Here is a 19,913-nt window from a genome sequence, read left to right on the forward strand (position 1 = left end):
CTTCATTTATTGCACAATGCAATGAAAAAAAAAACGTGCTCTAGCTGCTTCTGGGAGGATTACACCAGGCTGGGCAGCGTTACATAAATTAAAGCTGTCGTGTTGACTCCTCGGCAGGCAACTGCACCCAATCTACACTACGTTTTCGTTCTCAAAACAACAAGGTTCTTTGTCCCACCCTTCTTCCCCGAGTCACCGCCACCGCAGGGCCATAGATCTGTCAAAGCAAGGCACACCCGTTAACGAGCGAGCCACCGTCCTCGTGTCAGACGTGTGTACAGTAACGGTGTGTTGAATAAAGGGTGCTTTAAATAAAACTAATCAGTCTGCGTGTCGGTTATTCCCAGACTCCCGGATCGCTTCTCTAGCCTGATCACTCCAGTTGTGAGCCACACTCGGGGAAACAAGTGTCTCTGTGGTCTGGCGCCTCACCACTAGTAATGGCAAAATCAACAACGACGTTCGCCCTGTTATAAGAGTCGCTCCGCATCTTGCACTCGAAATGCACGAAAAACAGCCCCTGAGTATTATTGACTCACAAGTCGCGCTGGCCAGTTTACGGGCATGCGAGCGTAGCTGCATACTCGGAATGTTTCCCTAGATACGAACGCGCAGATCTTATATACACTAATCTAGGCAGTGTACCGTTGCTTTCCTTACACGGTACCCAAGAACGTCTTTCACTCACTATAATGGCGGAAACTTATATTAGGCGTTTCTTGAAATCTCGTGTAGCATACCGATGGAGCAAAATTGTAGACGTCTTGTACTGTGCAATTTCTGTGCACGCCAATGCACTCCAAGTTGTTTAAATTACCCGGAGCCCTCAACGACGGCGTCTCATATAGCCTGGGTCGCTTCGGGAAGTTAAACCCCACAAAACAACAAAAACAAAGCCACACAACGTACACATGCAGTTATACATATACGTATGTGACCCGGGCCTAATACGGGCCTGGCTCAGGCCCGAGCCCGACCCGAGCCCGAAGATCATGGGCCCGAGCCCGGCCCGATCCAACAACCCCTTACCCGGCCCGGCCCGACCCGCGGGTCGGGCCGGGTCCGGGCTTTCGGGCCGGCCCGGGCCCGTGCAGTGCTCTAGTGCGAAACAACGATTTAGCTTAATATATTGCGTGTGTTTCGGTTCCCTAATACCCAGAAAGACAGCTATCAAATTCTATCCGCTGTGTCAAACACGCCAGAGCGATGGCGAAAACAAGAGCAAACGCGACAGCTCCGCGCGCTACGAAGAGATGCCACAATCGACGCTACTGTTGCGTTCAGTGATGCTACCGAGGACATCTGATTTGGAGCAATTTTCGGAGCAGTAAAATTTCCGTTTTGGAGCACTTTGGAGCAGATAATTTTGCATCTGGGAGTACTCTGGAGCAGCAAATTTTACATCCTGGAGTATACTACAGAAGCATATCGCATTAACATTCAAGCACCTGAATAATATTATGGGGCTCTTATGAAGGCTAGAAATATTTCGATTCATTGCAAATCTCATGGAAACAATCATCTCAGGAGAACTACATACTTCACTCGCTAATGAAAAAATAAGGGCTCATGCAGTTGAGTGTTCTGGATTAACCTCTTCGGTGATTATTTTCGACACTAGTAAATAAACAGAATACCGGATCAATAAAATTGCCCTTTACGAAATAACACTCTAAATACATCTATGTGGTTATCAGCAGACATGGTAGACAAACGCCGTGATGTACAGCAGTGCCTCAATGGCAAAGAGCCACACTGTCCCTAATGCATTCCCCTAAGAAAACTCCAAGGAGAAAGCCAGGTTCTTTTTCTTCTCGATCGATGTGTGCTGATCCTCCCCCTCTCTCTCTGCATGCTTTCTGCACCTCACCTGGTTTTGCACTAGCTCCATGATCGGCGCACCGATCACGGAAGCAGTGTAAAGCGAAGATGTCATGTGATGACGTCATCACGTGACATCACGATATATGACGCCATGATGACTTCACAAGGTTTGACGATCTATGACGTGATGATGACGCCATCGCATGATGATTATTTATTGCATCAATCGATTGACGCCGCCGACGGTCAATTTTCGTGTTTGATAAAGCATCCGAGGCTTTCGCATTAAGATTGCGTATTGAAGGTTAACAGCCTGGCCGTTAACAACCTGGCCTTACATATCCAACTGTCCTCCACGATGTCACCTCTGTGCCATGCGTGAAACAGCTTCGCTTATCATCCACTTCACAGAGTGAAATGGCTCAATTTTTTTTAAATTTTTATTGTGATAGCAATTATATGGACACTCTCGACGGATTTTTGCCGTCGCCGTTGCCGTAATTTTCCGTATGAAGTCCAAATTGATAACATCACTACGAGCATTCTAGCCGCGGGTAAAAGCTCGCGAGCGCTGGCGACGAACGCGGCTGAAGCGGAGATTAAACTAGCCGGCCGGCCGTCTGTCTCCGTCGCACGGAGAGCGCATGAGATAAGATCTTCACGCGTGCGGGCCTGCCGTCGATTGCTCATCAAACAGAGAGGAAAACGCCCCGCCAGTCTTTCGTAACTAGCATGAAGGGACGCCAGGGGGGCGGTTGGGGGACCGCATCGTTCGAAGGGTGCAGTCGCTAGCGCGCGCGCTATCTCGAGGCATCAGGAGACGGCTCGTAAACTTGCTGTGCTCTCAACGCTTATACTTTGCGATTAGAGAACTCAGAGCACGAAAACGCTTCGGTTCCTGGAGCGGCCATATTCCCTTAAACCAGCGTTTTGTTGAGTTACGCGAGATCGAATCCAAAAGCGTTAGCTGCTAGCCTTACTTCGTTTATTAATACAATTTGTTGGTATCGCATTGATTGCTGAGTTTTGTTAACCGTCAGCTATTGACCCTCGAAAGTGCGGGGCGGACGTGTAACATGGCGCAGCCGCTTCACTGTGGGCCGTCAGCGACGGGCCCGCTACTGACAGCTGCGCATTTGCGGCTGGCCAGGAGATATGCTTTTATTAATGAGATGGGATTTTTAAAAAAACAAGCAAAAATTCGAATTAGAACCCTAGCACGTGAGCTCGAAAGGGCAGGGCCTTTTAGGGGGTACTTACCGCAGAGTGATTACAAACTCGGATGCGCTGGTGGAAGGAATTACGAAAAAGCTCTTCTAGATGAAGATCCATGCATAAAGTATATCTGAGGAGAAGTGTCAACGCGTTCCCACAGTTCACGTGCTGTTCCAAGCAAGGAAAGTTCGATATCCCAGATTTCATTCCGCGATGTCCAGAAACAGAAGTGACAGACATTTTAGCGGCACGAATGTAGTTATTTTTATTGCTTTCCTTACGTGCCGTGCGACGCTTGAAACGAGCTATCAGCAGCGTTTCTGGAACAGACGACGTCCGCCGATGAATCGCCGTCGCACTTTCTCGCTACCGATAGGCCTAGACGTACAGAGAAAGAAGTATTTGAGGAAGAGAATCTCTAGGCCGCGGCAGCGCGCGAGGGCGGCGCGGTACATTTCATTTCTCGGCGCCGCCGCTGCAGCGAACTGAATTAACACTAGCCATCGACAGCCAATGTTTATCGCCGGTCTTCGACACGCCAGAGAGGCTTGTCGGCGACACGGTAGGCATGTCGCCTGCAAAAACGAAGTGCGACTTCACCGCATAGCTGTGGTTGCTAGCCGGACCTATGCGCTACTCTGCTACCTAAAGGTAGCATATACAGTGACTCTAGTTAACATCTTTTGCATGCTCTTCTATGGACGCGACGCATAAAAATCGTGATAGCGCCTCGTACATTGTACAATTTCTAAGATTTCTGTCTGTAGCATCAATCCGAAGATATGACAGATATTTTAGCTGCAGATACTAATTGATACTGCCGGAATTATAGGCCGTACAACGCTTGAAACGAACTGCTAGTAGAGCCCCTGAGCAGACGACGTCTGCCGCCGCATGCACGCGCCCCTTGCTCTTCACTCGCATGTTGTGCGCGCGCATGCTTAGGTGGCCTTGGGAGGGAAAGTTCCCTTCGCGATTTGCTGGTTTCTTTCTCTTTAGCGCTCTCAGTGGCTTCCGCGCGTTGCGCCGGCGGCGCCGACTCCTTGATGTTTGCGCGCGCTTTTCACGTCGCGACAAAGGAGAGTGCTTTGCAGATTTCGACCAGTGCTTCTTCAGGATAGGGCGGAAATGTGTCGTGCCGAACTGCAGCAGTGGGTACGCGTCCTGCAAGGAGAAGGTAATTACCTTCAAAGTTCCTAGTTACCTAGTAAGGTTGGAAGCGTGGGCTCGCGCCATACCAAGAAAAGACCGACAGCTGAGGCCTCATGACTACGTTTGCGAGAAGCACTTCTCGGACAGTGACATAGCTTGGTGGCGAAGTTCTCCTTGACAAACCGAAACGGGCAGTGTTGTTAAGACGCCGTGCCTTCAATCTTTCCGTGCGCTGTCCCAGCTACTTGTCTGCTGTTCTCAAAAAAAGACAACATGGAATTTCGACCACCTGGGGTTTTGTAACGTGCACCTAAATGTAAGCACATGGGCCTTTAGCATTTCACCGCCATCTAAATGCGGCCGCTGCAACTACCTAAATCTGAATTGATGTGTAAGTCCCACCAGTCGTTGAAATAAATTATACCTAACTCATTGAGTTCACCTTATCAACAATTAGAGATTTCGCGTTGTACAAAATATATCACGCTGGTAATTTTCCGGTATGTGACGCCATTTTTCTCGTTAATTTACCGAAAAAACTTCGAATGCGCTTGAGCTTCGCCTTTAAGAGTAGAACGCGATAGCGTAATCGGGCCCCGTGCGCAACGTCTTCTCAATAGCTAGCCTCACAGACGCCGACACCGATATTCCTGCGAAACAAGCTCTTTAACGCAGTCGCGTTAAAATTTGGAGCCGGCGAGGACCGTAGGAGAGGAGAAACATCTGGCGTCTTTCGTTAAGCAGCTGGCGTCTTTTCGTTTTGCTTTAAACATCTGGCGTCTTTTCGTTTTGCTTTTAGAAAACATCTGGCGTCTTTCGTTGGTTTATTTCATCAATCAACGGCGTTTTGAACAAAATTTTTATTGTTTAATCACGCACAGGAGAAATCTCACCAGGCACTACCTTGGAGGTAAACAATGGCTGCTAATGGGAATGAGAGACAGAAGTCGGCTTTTAGCTAACACTTACACTTCTACTTCTACTAACGTTTCCTACTGGAACATGCCAATGGCTGCTAATGGGGAATGAGAGACAGAAGAATTCGGCTTTTAGTTAACGCGCACGCTGCGAATTTTTTATTGTTCAACAACGCACAGGAGAAATCTCCCACCGGCACCACCTTGGAGGTCAAGATCTGGTACTAGCGTTAAGACTGGTTACGCGCTACGACGGGGACGAACGGGTGCCGCTTTAAGGAGCTTCGCCCCTAAAAACACATCCATTCGGGCGTGAAGCGCGAACGGCGAATCGGCGACGAATAGCCTTGAACCGACGAGCTTCGTCGGAGAGCGCGGTGAGAGGGACGCGCGCATTTTTCCTTCTCCGCTAGCGGACTCTCACGACCACGGTGTAAGAAAAATAAATTATTTTTCTTACACCGTGCTCACGACAGAGGGCGCGTGAGCGCGGTGCCCGATTCCGTGACTTTATTAGGACGCCCGAGCGAGCGCAGTTTCGCCTCCTCAAGAACTCTTGCTCCGTGCCTAGACGTCACGAGCCTCTGCGGAGAGCGCGTTTTGCTGTCGAGCCGACTTGCAGAAGAGAAGCTGCGTCGGCACCGTGCATGGCATCATGGCTTACTCGGGACGCACGCTTGAGTGCTATTTATTCAGCGGAATAATTCTTGGTCCATGGTTGCGACTTTGGCAGCCCCAATATCAAGCTGCACATGTTCTGACACGCCGCCCCAAACCCAAGACTTTGGCGCAGTTTGGCGCAATTTTCATCGAGATTATCAGGATGGCGCAGTAAATACATTTTGGCGCACTTGGCGCAGGAGTGGAATCACTGGCGTTGTGAATTGCCGTAAAGGACTTTAACCTGGTCACACATATCTTTCTTTACTCTCAACCTAGGCTTCCCAGAGGTCAGGTGCCTATTATCATTTGTCCATACAAGAATGCAACAGAGCGTGCATATTAGGAGCTGTGCAAAACGAGAACATGTGGCTATTGTTTTTACTGTTAAAAAGGAAGAGAGAAATAGCAATGCATCCAGGAGGAAAAACATTTATTGAACAAACGTATTCATTTCCAGACATAATCCACACACTCAAGTGACTATGATAGAATCCACATGCTTATCACTCTCTCTCTCTCTGAAGGACGTCAAGGGTATGGAGCAACTTGACAGGCTGACAAAATACACGATGCATTTAGTAACACAGCTTAGTGCTGCAACGATAAATACGTGCCTGTGAAATGTGCTTCATGCCACACAAAATATTTATACTGTTTCAAAAGGAAAATGAAAAAGCTGGCTGTGCATGCACCTCCTTTTACATCAACATGCATTTCTTTCAGCATTTTATGTAACCAACCTAAGACAACAGAAATGAAAACAATCATTCAACGCTTTGCAAAATGGCACCAGTTAAAGTGTGTCAGGAAGTTCGCATGAGCCAGTCCCAAGCAAGGAAATGAGGACAATGTGCTAGAGCTGAAATGCTGCCCCAAAAGTTCAGTTGTTTAAGTGTCATGACAAAAAATGTTTGAGTTTACTTAAATCTTGGTCAGACAAACTAAAGTATACAATGACAGTTTTTAGTAACATGTGCCACAGATAAGGCCTCTGTCCTGTTATATAAGCTTCCTGCTTAAGATGAACAAGTATATGACTTGTCCGAAAAAGTTAACACAAGCTCTTTAATGTCTGATGTATGTAACGGAATCAGCCACATATTCCAAAATGCACGCAAGAGTTTTGAAGCAAATTACTGTGGTGTGCTGCGTGATGGCAGCAGTTATTAAAATGACTACACAATATGTTAGACTGCCATTTTCAGAAACCTCAACAAAAAGATGTGAGGAATTCGGGGATGAGAAGGATGTTTCACCTATGTATATTTACCCTATGAGCAACGTGCATTGGATTGTGCAGCACCAAAACGAGCATTCCCCTAACTGTATAATGACGACTGTGACTACTAATGAAGGGAACCGCTCTCTTAGTGTTGTGACGCCACAGTAAAACTGTTCCTGCCCCTGCCTGAAGAATATGGCTTCACACAGTCTGTGGGCTACGAAAGTCGGTAGCAACAAAAAATTTAAGCATTCTTTTATTAGAAAATTGCTGATTTTCAGAAAAACATTATGTATTGCATCCTTCCCCATTTCCGTATTTTTAGAAATTCCCAGTCAAAAGGTTGACCACTAGGAGCAGAGGTGCCCCGTTGAAGGTGCACTTTAACGATGACTTTGAAAACGTAATCTGACAAGATTGCTTTTCAAAGGACAGCCTGATCTAGATGCTTAAGATTTCCAGCAATGTTGTAATCTTTAAGAAATAAAGTCCGAGTTCCTCAGTTAGGCGACAATACTTTTCACGCAATTAAACACACAACTAGCATTTCTTTTATTTTTGAGAACTGGGAGGCAATGCACAGCCAAACAAATATAAAACAACGAAAGTGATGCGTGCACACATATTTGCCACAAGCATTAAAACGCACATCCTGCCAGCTTACAAGAGTGGCAACAGTGGTGGTTAACCTCTCAGGGCTTGTCGACGGCATCGGCGTCGTCCTCGTCGAGTCTTCGTTTCTTGCGGACAACCTTGGGAAGCCGTGGGGAACGTTCCAGCCATGGATCGGTCTGCGTGGCCCGATGTTTCAGCATCTTCAGATCCCCGAGTTGCGCAACCTGAGTCCCTGCAGATGACGTGTGTGTGAAGAGAGCATGTCAGTCGGCACATAAATCAACAAAAAAATTTCAGACAAACAGAAAAACGCCAGGCCTGCGCTGAAATTGCAGCACAGCAGGGGCGTAGCCAAGGGGGGGGGGTTGGGGGGGTTCAACCCCCCCCCCCCCGAAATTTTTCAGTTTTGCTTGCATATATATACACGCGCACATACAAACGCACGCACGAACATACAAAAAGTATGGTTGAACCCCCCCCGAAAAAGATTTCTGGCTACGCCCCTGCAGCACAGTCACAGCGAAAGCTGGAAGAGCGGCGTTTCAAGAGCCCGTTGTAAGTTCTCTTGGGCCTACAATACAAGTACACTAGAAAGCTACCCACTACGCCATAAATCACAATTTTTGTGAAGTTGGGAAGCACCTACTGAGCCATTATTCGTCATTCTACGGAGAAACGAGGCACCAGCTACACGTCTGTAAGGCATTATGTGCACTTTGTTGACGCGACGACTGATGACGATGAAGAATTATGGCTCAGCCTTTGTAATGGGTTGGAAGCTTTAAACGGCCCACCAGTTATGTAATTTGCATTGGGTGACGCCCGGTCGCTATTTCCCTCTCCCATCATGCTGTATAACATACGTTGACGTGGGAGAGAGACGGGATGGGGGGGGGGGGCGAAGAACTTCACTGAGACCCCGAGGAAATGGATCATGCGCTTATGGGCTTCCTTGGCAACCAATACAAGTGCACTTGCGAGGAGCCCACTACGCTCTAAATCATTGTAATTTTACTGAGACCCCGAGGAAATGGATCATGCGCTTATTGGCTTCCTTGGCAACCAATACAAGTGCACTTGCGAGGAACCCACTACGCTATAAATCATGGTAATATTTTAGAAGTAGGGCAGCAGGCACTGTGGCATTTTTCGTCATTCTACGGAGAGCCGTGGTACCTGCTAAACGCATGTAAGGCATTATGCGCACTTTGTTGATGCTGTGCCTGATGACGACGAAGAATTATGGCAGAGCCCTTTAGAATGGGTTGGAAGCATTCAACAACCTACTCGTTGTGCAATTCGCATTGTGTGATGCCTGGTTACAGAATTCGCGTTGTGCGACGCTTGGTGCTTATTTTACTCTTCTACCACGCTATATTGCATATGTTAATGTGGCTCCTTCCCGACATGAAGCCTGTATAGGATCTTTTTGCGAAGCAGTTTCAAGCACCGGCATGGCTCAGAGGTTGAATACTGGGCTCCCATGCAGAGGGCCCGGGTTCGAACCTCGTCCCATCCTGGAATTTTTTTCTTATTTCGTTTTTTTTTTCTTATTTCGAGCGATACTGGTTACGGACACCGGCGGCGGTGGCGGCGGACAACTACGGCGCCAAAAACGGCCTGTGAAATGATCTCATAACAGCTTTCGCTGTAAAAAGAAATATGACAACATTAGGAGCTCCTAGACTGGAGGGGTACACACGAAAATTTTTTGCTTTTCTTGTGACAAATGAAAGACCAGCTTCTCAAGAGCCAAGGCAAATGTGCTGGTAAGCGTGAGTGCACCCTGAAAAAGTAATTGCAATATGTTTTTATAAGCTAGTTTCAGTATCTACTGCACCATGACGTCATGACATGGTATGAGCTGCTTGTTACGTGCTCACACAAGACGTCGTGATGTTTCCACGGCCGTTCCGCTGCGTGGATCTGTTGGCGACCCACAAGCAGCCATTTTGAATATTTTTCGTGATGCACACGTGACCATTTTGAGTGTTTTTGTGCCTGACATCGCAACTAGCCATACTGGCGCGTGAAGTCACCAGAATTGACACAGCAGCCTCACATCACACTCGTCTGGAGCCATCTCTGCGCACAGGAATTTGTATCACAAAGTAAACTCATCTTCGAAAATTGGTGCTAGTACCCCTCTAATACATCACAATGAAAAAAAAAAACACTTTTTGGTAACTGAAGCACCAATTCCAGTGAGGCTTGGTGTTATTAAGAGAAAATGTTAGAGAAAACTCATGCCATTTTACCATTGTGAATATTCTTGATGGTCGCGACTTAATAAAAAATTCAGGAGCCCGTCCCCTATCTGGAAAATGGGGTCAAGTGAAGCTTGGCGTGTGCATACCTGAACTACTCATTTTCTTGCTTTCTTTCTGTCTACCGCACTGCGCAATGCTCCCTCCTAAGTTATTCCTTTCTCCGTGCCGGGCGCAGGACCTTCACCCACGTGCTTAGCGGTGCAACACTTCAGTTGCTACAGGCAACAAAGACGGTCGTGCGTTCTCATCCAGGCAACAATGAAATGTGGCAACATGAAATGACAAGCGACTTCTATAAAACATCACATTGGCATATCACAAAGCTGTTTATTGTCGACAAGCCCACAATCGAGAAAGCATCAATTATTGGAAAACGGTGCATGCAAGTACACGTGACTGGAACAACACCTTCAATGGCCGCATTTCTCTACGCTTGTGGTGCAAAATTTTTTGTGCATGACGCCGCAACCGAAATCTGTGAGTCATAACCTTTGCTTGAAAAATGCCAGATCTGTGCGGAACAACCAGCACAGACACAGCATAAGCTGGAGGAGTGGCCTCATACGTGCACATCCGAAAGTTTCAGGACACTCTCTGCAAGTACGGAGCCAGTAAATTAGTGGGTTAACGTGCAAATATTTATATACTACAGTCAGAAGAGCACTAAGTTGGGCTAATTGGTTGGTGTTCATTCTGTATTGGTTTTAACTGTGACACGTCAATAATATAATTGTTGGGGTTTAACATCCCAAAAACCACGATATGATTATGAAGGACGCCGTAGTGGAGGGCTCTGGAAATTTGGACTACCTGGGGTTGATTAACGTGCATCTAAATCTAAGTACACGGGCCTCCAGTATTTTCGCATCCACTGAAAATGCGGCCATTGCAGCTGGGATTCGATCCCACGACCTTCGGGTCAGCAGTTGAGCGCCATAACCACTAGACTGCAATGGCGGCTCTGTCCTTGTTTTTAGCGTAGTTAAAACCATTACAGAATACTACAGTCAGCCATGCGTTCTTTTCAAAATGAGGTACTTTGCAAGGGACAAGCAGGGCATTAATTGGCATAGCGGCCTTCTTAGAGCTTGCTGTAAACTGTTACAGCAGCGCAGACGAGGCAACGCACTGAAAGATAGAAGGTACAGCCGAGCCGCAGTACCAAAAAGCACAGCAAGTTAACGTAACTGCACCCAGTGCATCTGACAGCGACTTGGTGAAGCAGCGACCTTGACCGAACGGCTCACTTAACACACTTAGTAATGCGAGTCCTCTCATCACTGCTCCTTACAGGGGCGTAGGCAGAAATTTTTTTCGGGGGGGGTGGGGGTGGGGCACCTCCTTCATCTGAAGTGGGGGCCGGACAGGCAGATGGGGTCAAGTCATTTTGTGCTCTGTATGCCATGGCAAAGGGAAGCGGGGGGGGGAGGGGGGCATGGGCCCGATGTTCCCCCCACCCCCCGGCTACACCACTGGGTCCTTATTACAGGCACTGGTAGCGACAGCGGGGTGAATCCGCAGCATTTCTCCTCGCTAATCACCAGGTGAGCCGAGCTGCAGCGCCATCATACCAGCGCACGGTGCATAGCGATGCCACCAAAATCTGCTTTTGCCGTGAGCTCATATCAGCTTACGCTGCAAAAAGGACAACTAAACAGTTGAGCTTACAGCTCCACAACTCAGCAGTGTTCGCAGTAGCGCGTGACAAGTCATGGCATTGCCGGTAATGCCAGTAATTCTTTCAGTAACTTACTAATGTACTCGTTACCATCTCGAAACTAACAGGTAACATAAGGACATTAAAAAATTTTTCTGCTAACGTGAGGTGTCACATTACTAATTACTTTTTGCTCCAATCATTCAAATTATCAAACTATTCAAACATTCACCAGGTCTCCCAGAAAGTCAATACAGGAGTGCTGGCAAGTGTGTCCGATGAGCGTCTATCTAGCATAGGTGCGGATGTATTGACCGAGTAGAGCAAGCTGTGCGATGACAGCTTTGAAATGCAGCTGTTGCTTAAATTCAAGAGCAAGTTGTAGTTATTACAAGGTTGTCGCTGCAATACTGTAGCATTTATCAATTAACATTGTTTTTTTGTTTTTAATTTTGATTCCATCTGCAAGTGCAGGGACATTTTTGGTTATTGAATTCCCGAGCGAGCGAGCCTCCCTTCGAAACGTTCACATAAACACTCATTATTTTTGTGGTAAATATACAGGTTAAAGCAAAAAAATGTTTTTTTTTTATGTACGCAGACATTTTTCGCCCTGGAGCCATGCCATTTAAGCATTTCTCTAGTGCTACAAATTTACGCGTCTATTTTGTTAGTAGAAGCATGCCGTCACAATTACTCTAAACTTGTCCAGAGTTCGGTGGCATTTTTTTTACAGAGTGTTGATGATGAAATCTCATTTTGTGTTTAATGTCACAATGAGAAAAATTGCTTCACTAGGTGCCGCAGGGCTTGAAGCCATCACATGTGACTAAAGGCAACTTTAGGCCACTATAATATTGCAAAGGTCCAGAACAACTGCATAAAATATTCTCGTTAAATTAGTATTTCAGGTAAAATTGTTTAACTATAGGAAGGCACAGCGCGACTGGGATAAGGAACGAAGAACACACACAACACACGAGTGCTGACTAACAATTGGATTTATTTGGCACCAAGATAGTCTTATATATGCACAATCGCCAAATGACACATCAATTGGCAAACAGGAATGGTCATGCGTGGTCTATCAAACAGGACACACCAAGTACAGAACAACATGATTACTTTTTCTCAAGAGCCATATGAACAAAGTAACAAAATCAGAAAACCTAAGAATACACACTAATCAATGACAGATTTCTAAATCACTTATCACACGGCTAAAGGCAGCATCACAATGCAAACAGTTCAAAGCTCAATGAACACGCAGGCGCATGAAGAAAAGGAGAAAGTATGAAGAAACATCCAATGGTTAAACACTAATGCACCTAAAACTTATCAAGAAACTTGATCTCTGCGTCATTCAATAAAATGGAAGACCTGGTTGTGCCGTTGTTCGCCAATTTTTTTAATTAAAAAAAGGAAGCTTCAATAATTTCTCGCTTCATCCTGTCATTTGATCTCTTTAAGAACTTTGTAGCATGAAATCCTGACGAGCAGCTGCACAACTTGCAATGCTCCACTAAACAGCCCCTGGACTTGTTTTGAACATTAAGGTTATACTCTTAGCGTGCTCACTGAAGCACCTTCCCTGTTAGGCCAATGTATCAGTGACTGCAACTCGAAGGAATTACATCCACCACATTTGCCACACATTCTCTGAAGCAGTTTCCTGTGCTGCGTTGTGCACTGCAGCAGCTGATATTTTCTTGTCACTGCACATATTTTTGACCATTTACTAAATTGTTTAAGCAAGGAGTTTTACATGAAATATAAATATAAACTTTATACAGTTGTCATTGTGAGTTACTGCAGTCAAGGCTCACCGATTAAAATTTCTGACCATGGACTAACTGCACCACGTTACCTTTTATTGTAGGCATAGTAGGGCTGTAACGGTTTCCTTTTTAGCGTAGCAAGTCACATATTTAGGTACTTTTCTGCAGTAATGTCTACAAGACTACAACTCAGTGACAAGAATATCAAATTCTGTATTCATTATAAAATTAAATCCTGGGTTTTAGGTGCCAAAATTAAGAAATGATCCTAAGACATGCTGTACTGTGGGACTCTACATTTATGCTGATGCCCTGGGGTGCTTTAACGTGTCATAAAATAGAGGTAAGAAATAGTTTGAGAGCGTAAGCTGTTATGAGCTCACAACAACAGCAGATTTTGGTGGCGTAGTTGTCCACTGGTGCTGCAGCTATCACACATATTGAGGGACAAAAAAAGCCAAAGTTCGAGTAGGATTTGAACCTGGGCACTCTACATGTCAGTTGAGCATAGCACCGAGCCATGGCAGTGCTTGAAACTCCTTCGTAAAATGACCCTATCCAACGCTAATGCCAAACTGCAGAGCGCAAATTCAGTGCTGGACAAAGAACACACACAGCACACCACAAGCACTAACTCGCATCTGTCTTTTCTGTGAAAAACATACCTACATATATACACTGTACAGCCAGCATGCGCAAGCACACTACCCATCATAACCACAAAAAGACACATTGCCAGAATGCAGATCAGAGCATCAAATCTAAAAATTCCTTTTCTTTTTTTGTTACACAACACAAGAGAAGTATCACTGTCACAATCACTTCCTTTCTTACTGATATGATACGCTTCCATAAATTCTCTTAATAACCATATACAACGAAGTCAGGCAAGGAATAATGTTAACAGATGTAATACAGTAATCCGTGATTATAAGGAAATCACTTTACTCGAAATATCGCTTTATTCAAAATTTTTTCTGGTCCCTACCCAAGCACATGCATATTAGGCTGCATTACTTGAAGCACACAAAGAGCTTGACCAATTTAGAACGAAGTGGTGAGCGCAGGCATCGCCGAGAGGAGCGTTCAGTGTTAATGCCGCCGATGAACTCTCAGGCAGGCACACAACAGGCCACAAAAGTACCAAGCCCACGACCGATGACTGCCTAGTAACGGGTACCAAGCGAATGCCAACTGCTCCCAGCTGTTTACTGCAGAGCAAATGGGAGTTGTGAAATTCAATGGTGCAACAGGCCCGAACCATTAATCTCGGCCGTAATCACATTGCTGGTGTCCCCCATGACAGAATCTACACGAAAATAAAGTTTTCCTGGCACTTTGCGACGCCAGAAAACTGCGGGCTGACTTGCGCTGTAGCATTTCATGGGGTGCACTCAAGCAATGTTTTAGCACTCTAAGGAGCACTTCTGGCTCTGAAACACGCCATCCGACTTAAGCAAACGGTCCAAATGCGTGCTAGGGTCATTAAATTTTGGTCCTAGACATTTCTCAATGGTGTGGACACAATGGAGCGCAAACACCAACACTCGAACCGTATTATTTGCAGTTTCGTCGACAACTGGTCAGGGAAAAACTCGTTTTGCAAAGTTCATGGCTACACGCCTCGGGAAGAAAAATCGCCCAGAGATCATGCACAGCCTACTGCAAAACTGGTCAGTTTTCACAATTGTGCTGTGTACCCACAATCTGCATTGATTGTGGGTACACCTCTGGCATTGGTGTTTTTGTTTTGTCATAGTCATATTTGTGTGTGTGTGTATATATATATATATATATATATATATATATATATATATATATATATATATATATATATATATATATGTCACATGTCGATAATAAATTCAGCTGGAAGTTTGCGCCCGTCCGTGTCTGTTTCGTCCGTAGTCTAAGAAAATTTTGCGCAAGAAGTGTTGATTATGGAGTACCAACTAGCTCGAACCCACACCTTGTTAAAGTGTACCCACAATGAGCGGTTAATGGTTTTTTGAGCACAACCAACATAATTTCAGACAAAAGCCACGGAATTTGCAGTGCTGCTTTCCCTCGTGAAACTCTCACAGTGTTCTGTGACGTCCACACTCCCTTAAAAAGTGGCCACTAGCTACCCCTCCTCATTCGCTCTCTAGTCTGCGAGCTGTTTGGATGCCATTCACTGCTCTCGCTCGCATTCATGTCAACTCCTCGCCTCCTTGTTGATAGTTTTGACGCCACTGCTCCTCCAAAGCTGCTCTCTTGAGCACAACCTTCCACCAACGAGTGCCCTTCTGCGGTTCCTGCTTCTCACACGACTGCGATCGCCTTTCATCTGCAACAGGCGAGGCCGAAGCCAAGCCCATCACCAGCGTGCACGATGAAATCGAGATGCCTTGATGACATTTTGAAGCTTCTGTGTCACCTTCAGTCCTTAGTCACTTTGGCACCAATGGTGTGTGCCTTTAGATCTGTGCAGCAGGCCATGTGATTGTGTTATTCAGAGTGCTTCGTTAGGCGTGCCTATCGTGTTTTTGTGGTCGACAGTGGGTAATGGCTATGCCAGGCTCCTGGCAAAAGTGTCCGACTTTAGAGCAGAAAGTTCAGCTGATAAAAGCAGTGGGAAAAGGCAGCCAGCCGAAAACTCACATCACGAAAGAATTTGGCCTGCTGCCGTCTATTTAGTCAAAAAGGAAGCTGCGCTGGACGGCTACGAAAAGAGCTTCTTGGCGAAGAGGAACTGAGATTCGAAATACCCCGAAGTGGAACGTGCACTTCTACAATGGCTGAAGAATTCTAGGAGTGCGAATCTCCCCGTGCATGGACCTGCACTTACTGCAAAAGCCAAAGCTCTCGCCCTCCAAATGGGCCATAGAAATTTCAAGTGGAGCAGCAATGGCTGGCCTTGAGCGGTTCAAGAAACGGCACGGCATGACCTCAAAGCCTATCATTGATGAAACAGCAGCAGTGAACTGTGACACTGCAGATGTACGACGGCAACACTGGCTCCAAGCTCTACTTAAAAAGTATAAGGACCAAGACATCTGCAACATAGATGAGGCTGCATTTTCTCTACACAATCCTACCAAATCGCTCTTTCACTACCACTAGCACATCCTCACCTGACGAAAAACAGAGCAAGGAGCATGTCACAGTGCTGTTTCGTACCAATACAACAGGCGAGGACAAGCTTCCCTAGTAGACAGTGGGGAAGGTGGAGAAACCGCGGTGCTTCTGAAATGAAACTATTTCTAAGAAATGCATCTACAGAAGTAACAAGCGAGCATGGATGACTGCTCCTATTTTGTATGACTGTGTGCACCTTGTGGATAGACAGTTGGAGGCAAAGAATCGGCAAAGTTCCTTTGATAATTGACAATTGTCCAAGCCACGGGAAGATCGACGACCTCAAGGCGATCGCTTTGGAATTTTAGCCAGCACACACAACCGCGGTACTGCAACCGATGGATCAGGGCATCACCGAAACTACACGGAAGCTGTATCGCAAGGCTCTATTGCAGTGCATGCTCACAGTGTATGACGCCAGCAAGAGGTACAACGATTTGCTTGGTGCGATCCATTTGCTGAACTTTACATGGAAAGAACTCACACCTTCGAATGTCGCCAACTGCTTCATGCACGCCGGCATATCCCGTGCCATCGTCAGCAACCCTTACGATGATAAGCCTGACAATGACCAGATCTGCAGCGATCTGTATGAGGGTGTTTATAGAATTGCTGGCAAATAGGTAGATTGAAACTTCGAAATGCTCATGTTGGCCGACGCTGCTGCTCCTGCGATCGCCTCAGCAAAAGATGCGGAGATAATTGACACTGTTGGTGACCCTGACGCGGACGAGGACGAAAAGCAGGTGGACAAAGAGCCACATTAAGTGCCAACTATGGTGCAGACACGGGAGTACCTATGCCTGTTGCAAAATACAGTTTGATGCATGGGCAGCGACTACGGCTTCATGAAATGCTTGGTCAAATTGGAGCAGGGGCTGCCCGCATCCAGCAAGAACTTGTAACAGTCAAAGCTGACTGCATTTTTTGCCCCTGAATAAAGTTTCGCTTCACTGAATACATTGTTTTGACTTTCTCGCCAATGTAGCGCAATTAAAGCTAGACTGCTCTAGCTTTTCTTGAGCGGTCACTTATATTGAAATACCGCTTGTAATGCATTTTTTGCCATCCCGCTGACTTCATTATAATGATGGATTACTGTATTACATGACAGAAAAGTAAAATAACACCAGGCACCACACAATGTGAACTGCGTAACGAGAACGTGGTTGAAAGCTTCTCACCATCGCAAAGTGCTCAGTAACAATTCCTTATCATCATCAGCCACAGCATCATACGTAGGTGCGCATATTGCCTTACAGATTCATAGCGGGTACCTCGCTGCTTCGCGAAATGGTCTATCATGGTGTAGTGGATACTCCCATACTTTGCGAAACAATGATTATGGTGCAGTGGGTTCCTCACAAATGTACTTGCAGTAGTTTCCACAGGTTGGCAAACTCACTCATGAGTCGATTCAGTCAGACTCACTACGGCGCAGATCGAGCAGCGATTAAGAGGGAGCGAGTTCGGCAGGGCAACATGAGTTCGGCAGGGCAACATGAGTTCGGCAGGGCAACATTTTGGCGAGTGCGAGTCCGAGTGAGCCCTAAGTGAAAAATATACTGCATTTTCAAACATATGACCCGCCTCTGCTTATAACCCGCATACCACTTTTTAAGCACATTTTCCCATTTTTTGCTGCGGGTTATATGCCAGAAAATATGGTATTTCCTGAGTGGGTCTCAGTGAGCTCCATTTATTTTGCCAACCTAGGGTAGTCCCCCTAAGAGAGTTCACGGCGGGCTCTAGAAAGCCTGCTAGCGCAAGCCTGCTAGCGCTGTGATTGCTGCACTATCCGTGCAGGCCTGGCGTATTATTTTTTTTTCGTTCCCACTGAAGTGCAGCCACCATGGCTGGGAAGCGAACCCACATCCTCGAGCCTGGCAATGCTAAGCTCAGACGTTAACACTTCTGTGACCGCGAAAAAATCTGTTGTTTATATTTATGGTTGTTTATTCAACAGAATGCACTGCAATAATACAATACAAATGCAAAATAAATGTAACACCAGGAGGAGGTCCCAAAGTAAAAACTGTCAGGGGGACCTCCTGTTACCACATGTATAAAAAAGCGGAACAAAGATTGGCACCTAAGGAAAAAGCAGCAAGCGAATAGAAAGTTAACGTAATGAAAGTAATATTTCAAACTTGTGGTAGTTTAAAATTATACATGTAAGCAAAAATAATTTTCTGTTCTGAATAACATAATAATACATACATATCACTAACACAGTCTGTCACATCATACACACATACATACATACACATATATACACACACACATTTATACAGATACACATACACATGCACACATAGTATATCTATTTATCAGGTTGTGCATGTGGTTAGCAAGAACCTTTTTAGATGCTGCCAGAAACAATGTAACGAAGAGCTTTATTTAATAATTGAGGGTAGGGAATTTCAGGATGAAACTGAAAAAAAAAAAAAAAAACAAGGCTGTCATTTTACTACAGTTAGTGTTTACTTTTCTAAGCAGAAGATTATTTTCAAAAAACCATATTTTATTAGTATTGTAGATATGTGTTAGGGGAAGTATGTCCGTGGGAATGTTGCATATTCCCCCCCCCCCCCCCATACTTCTGAATAATAAAATACCAAGTGTGAGTAGAAATGCGGAGGTTAATGGTAGAATTCCGAGAGAAAAAATTCCGTGAAAAAAAGGGTGCTGCCGATCCTGTGTGTTATAATTCGGACTGCTCGTTTCTGAAGGTGAATGAGGGATGTCAGGTTTGTGGTGTAGGTGTTGGCCCAGAACGAAATGAAGTGAGGCAATTGTTAATGAAAGCAATGTAAGGCGATTTTGAAATATGCTGCTGAGAACAGTGTCTTGTGCGAGTGAGTACGCGAATGCCAAAAGCAGTTTTCTTTATGACAAAATTAAAGCAAATGTAATATTTAATTTGCAGGTCTAATGTGATACCTAGAAAAGCAATAAAGTTTGACGAACTAATGATGCAGTTATCGATGTATATTTCAGGGGTTATTTTCACATTATTTTGGGATGAGTGAAATAACAAAGAAGTTGTTTTAAAAGGGTTGATTTTCAACAATTTATTCTTGCACCAGGAAGAAAGACTTACGACAGCGTTTAATTCTGTAAGCAGATTGTTGTGATCTGTGTCACTGGAAAATATTGTGGCATCATCAGTATGAAGGATGCAGTCAGAATAATTAAGGGGAGATGCGGGTCGAAAAACGAGTTTTCTAAAAAATTATCGATTTTTTGTTTTCACCTGTTTTGTTAAGATTAGTACCTCTACTGTTCTGAAAAAAAAAATCAATGCCGAGACTCAACTGGAAACGCTTTAAAATTGCGTCTAAAGAGCACAAGGTGGCTGTCAAAAGGCCGAAAGTGTGTCATCTTCGAGCACCTTGCCGCCGATAATGCGCCGCCGCTCGCCATTGTCGACCGCATGAGGCGAAGAGCCGAGCCTCACTGTTCAAATAATGACGGTTT

At 45.5% G+C, this 19,913-nt stretch overlaps 1 protein-coding gene across 1 annotated transcript in view; it reads right to left on the reverse strand.

Moving 5' to 3' along the window:
- Positions 1-6,184: 6,184 nt before the first annotated feature.
- LOC119373678 (uncharacterized) overlaps positions 6,185-19,913 on the reverse strand; it is a 64,606-nt gene continuing 50,877 nt past the window's right edge. Inside the window, exon 4 of the mRNA XM_037643741.2 lies at positions 6,185-7,840. Coding sequence (XP_037499669.1) covers positions 7,686-7,840 — 155 coding nt within the window. The 3' untranslated portion in view covers positions 6,185-7,685. The remainder of the gene's footprint in view (positions 7,841-19,913) is intronic.

The sequence above is a fragment of the Rhipicephalus sanguineus genome, chromosome 11 (assembly GCF_013339695.2).
Source record: "Rhipicephalus sanguineus isolate Rsan-2018 chromosome 11, BIME_Rsan_1.4, whole genome shotgun sequence".
Classification (NCBI taxonomy): domain Eukaryota; kingdom Metazoa; phylum Arthropoda; class Arachnida; order Ixodida; family Ixodidae; genus Rhipicephalus; species Rhipicephalus sanguineus.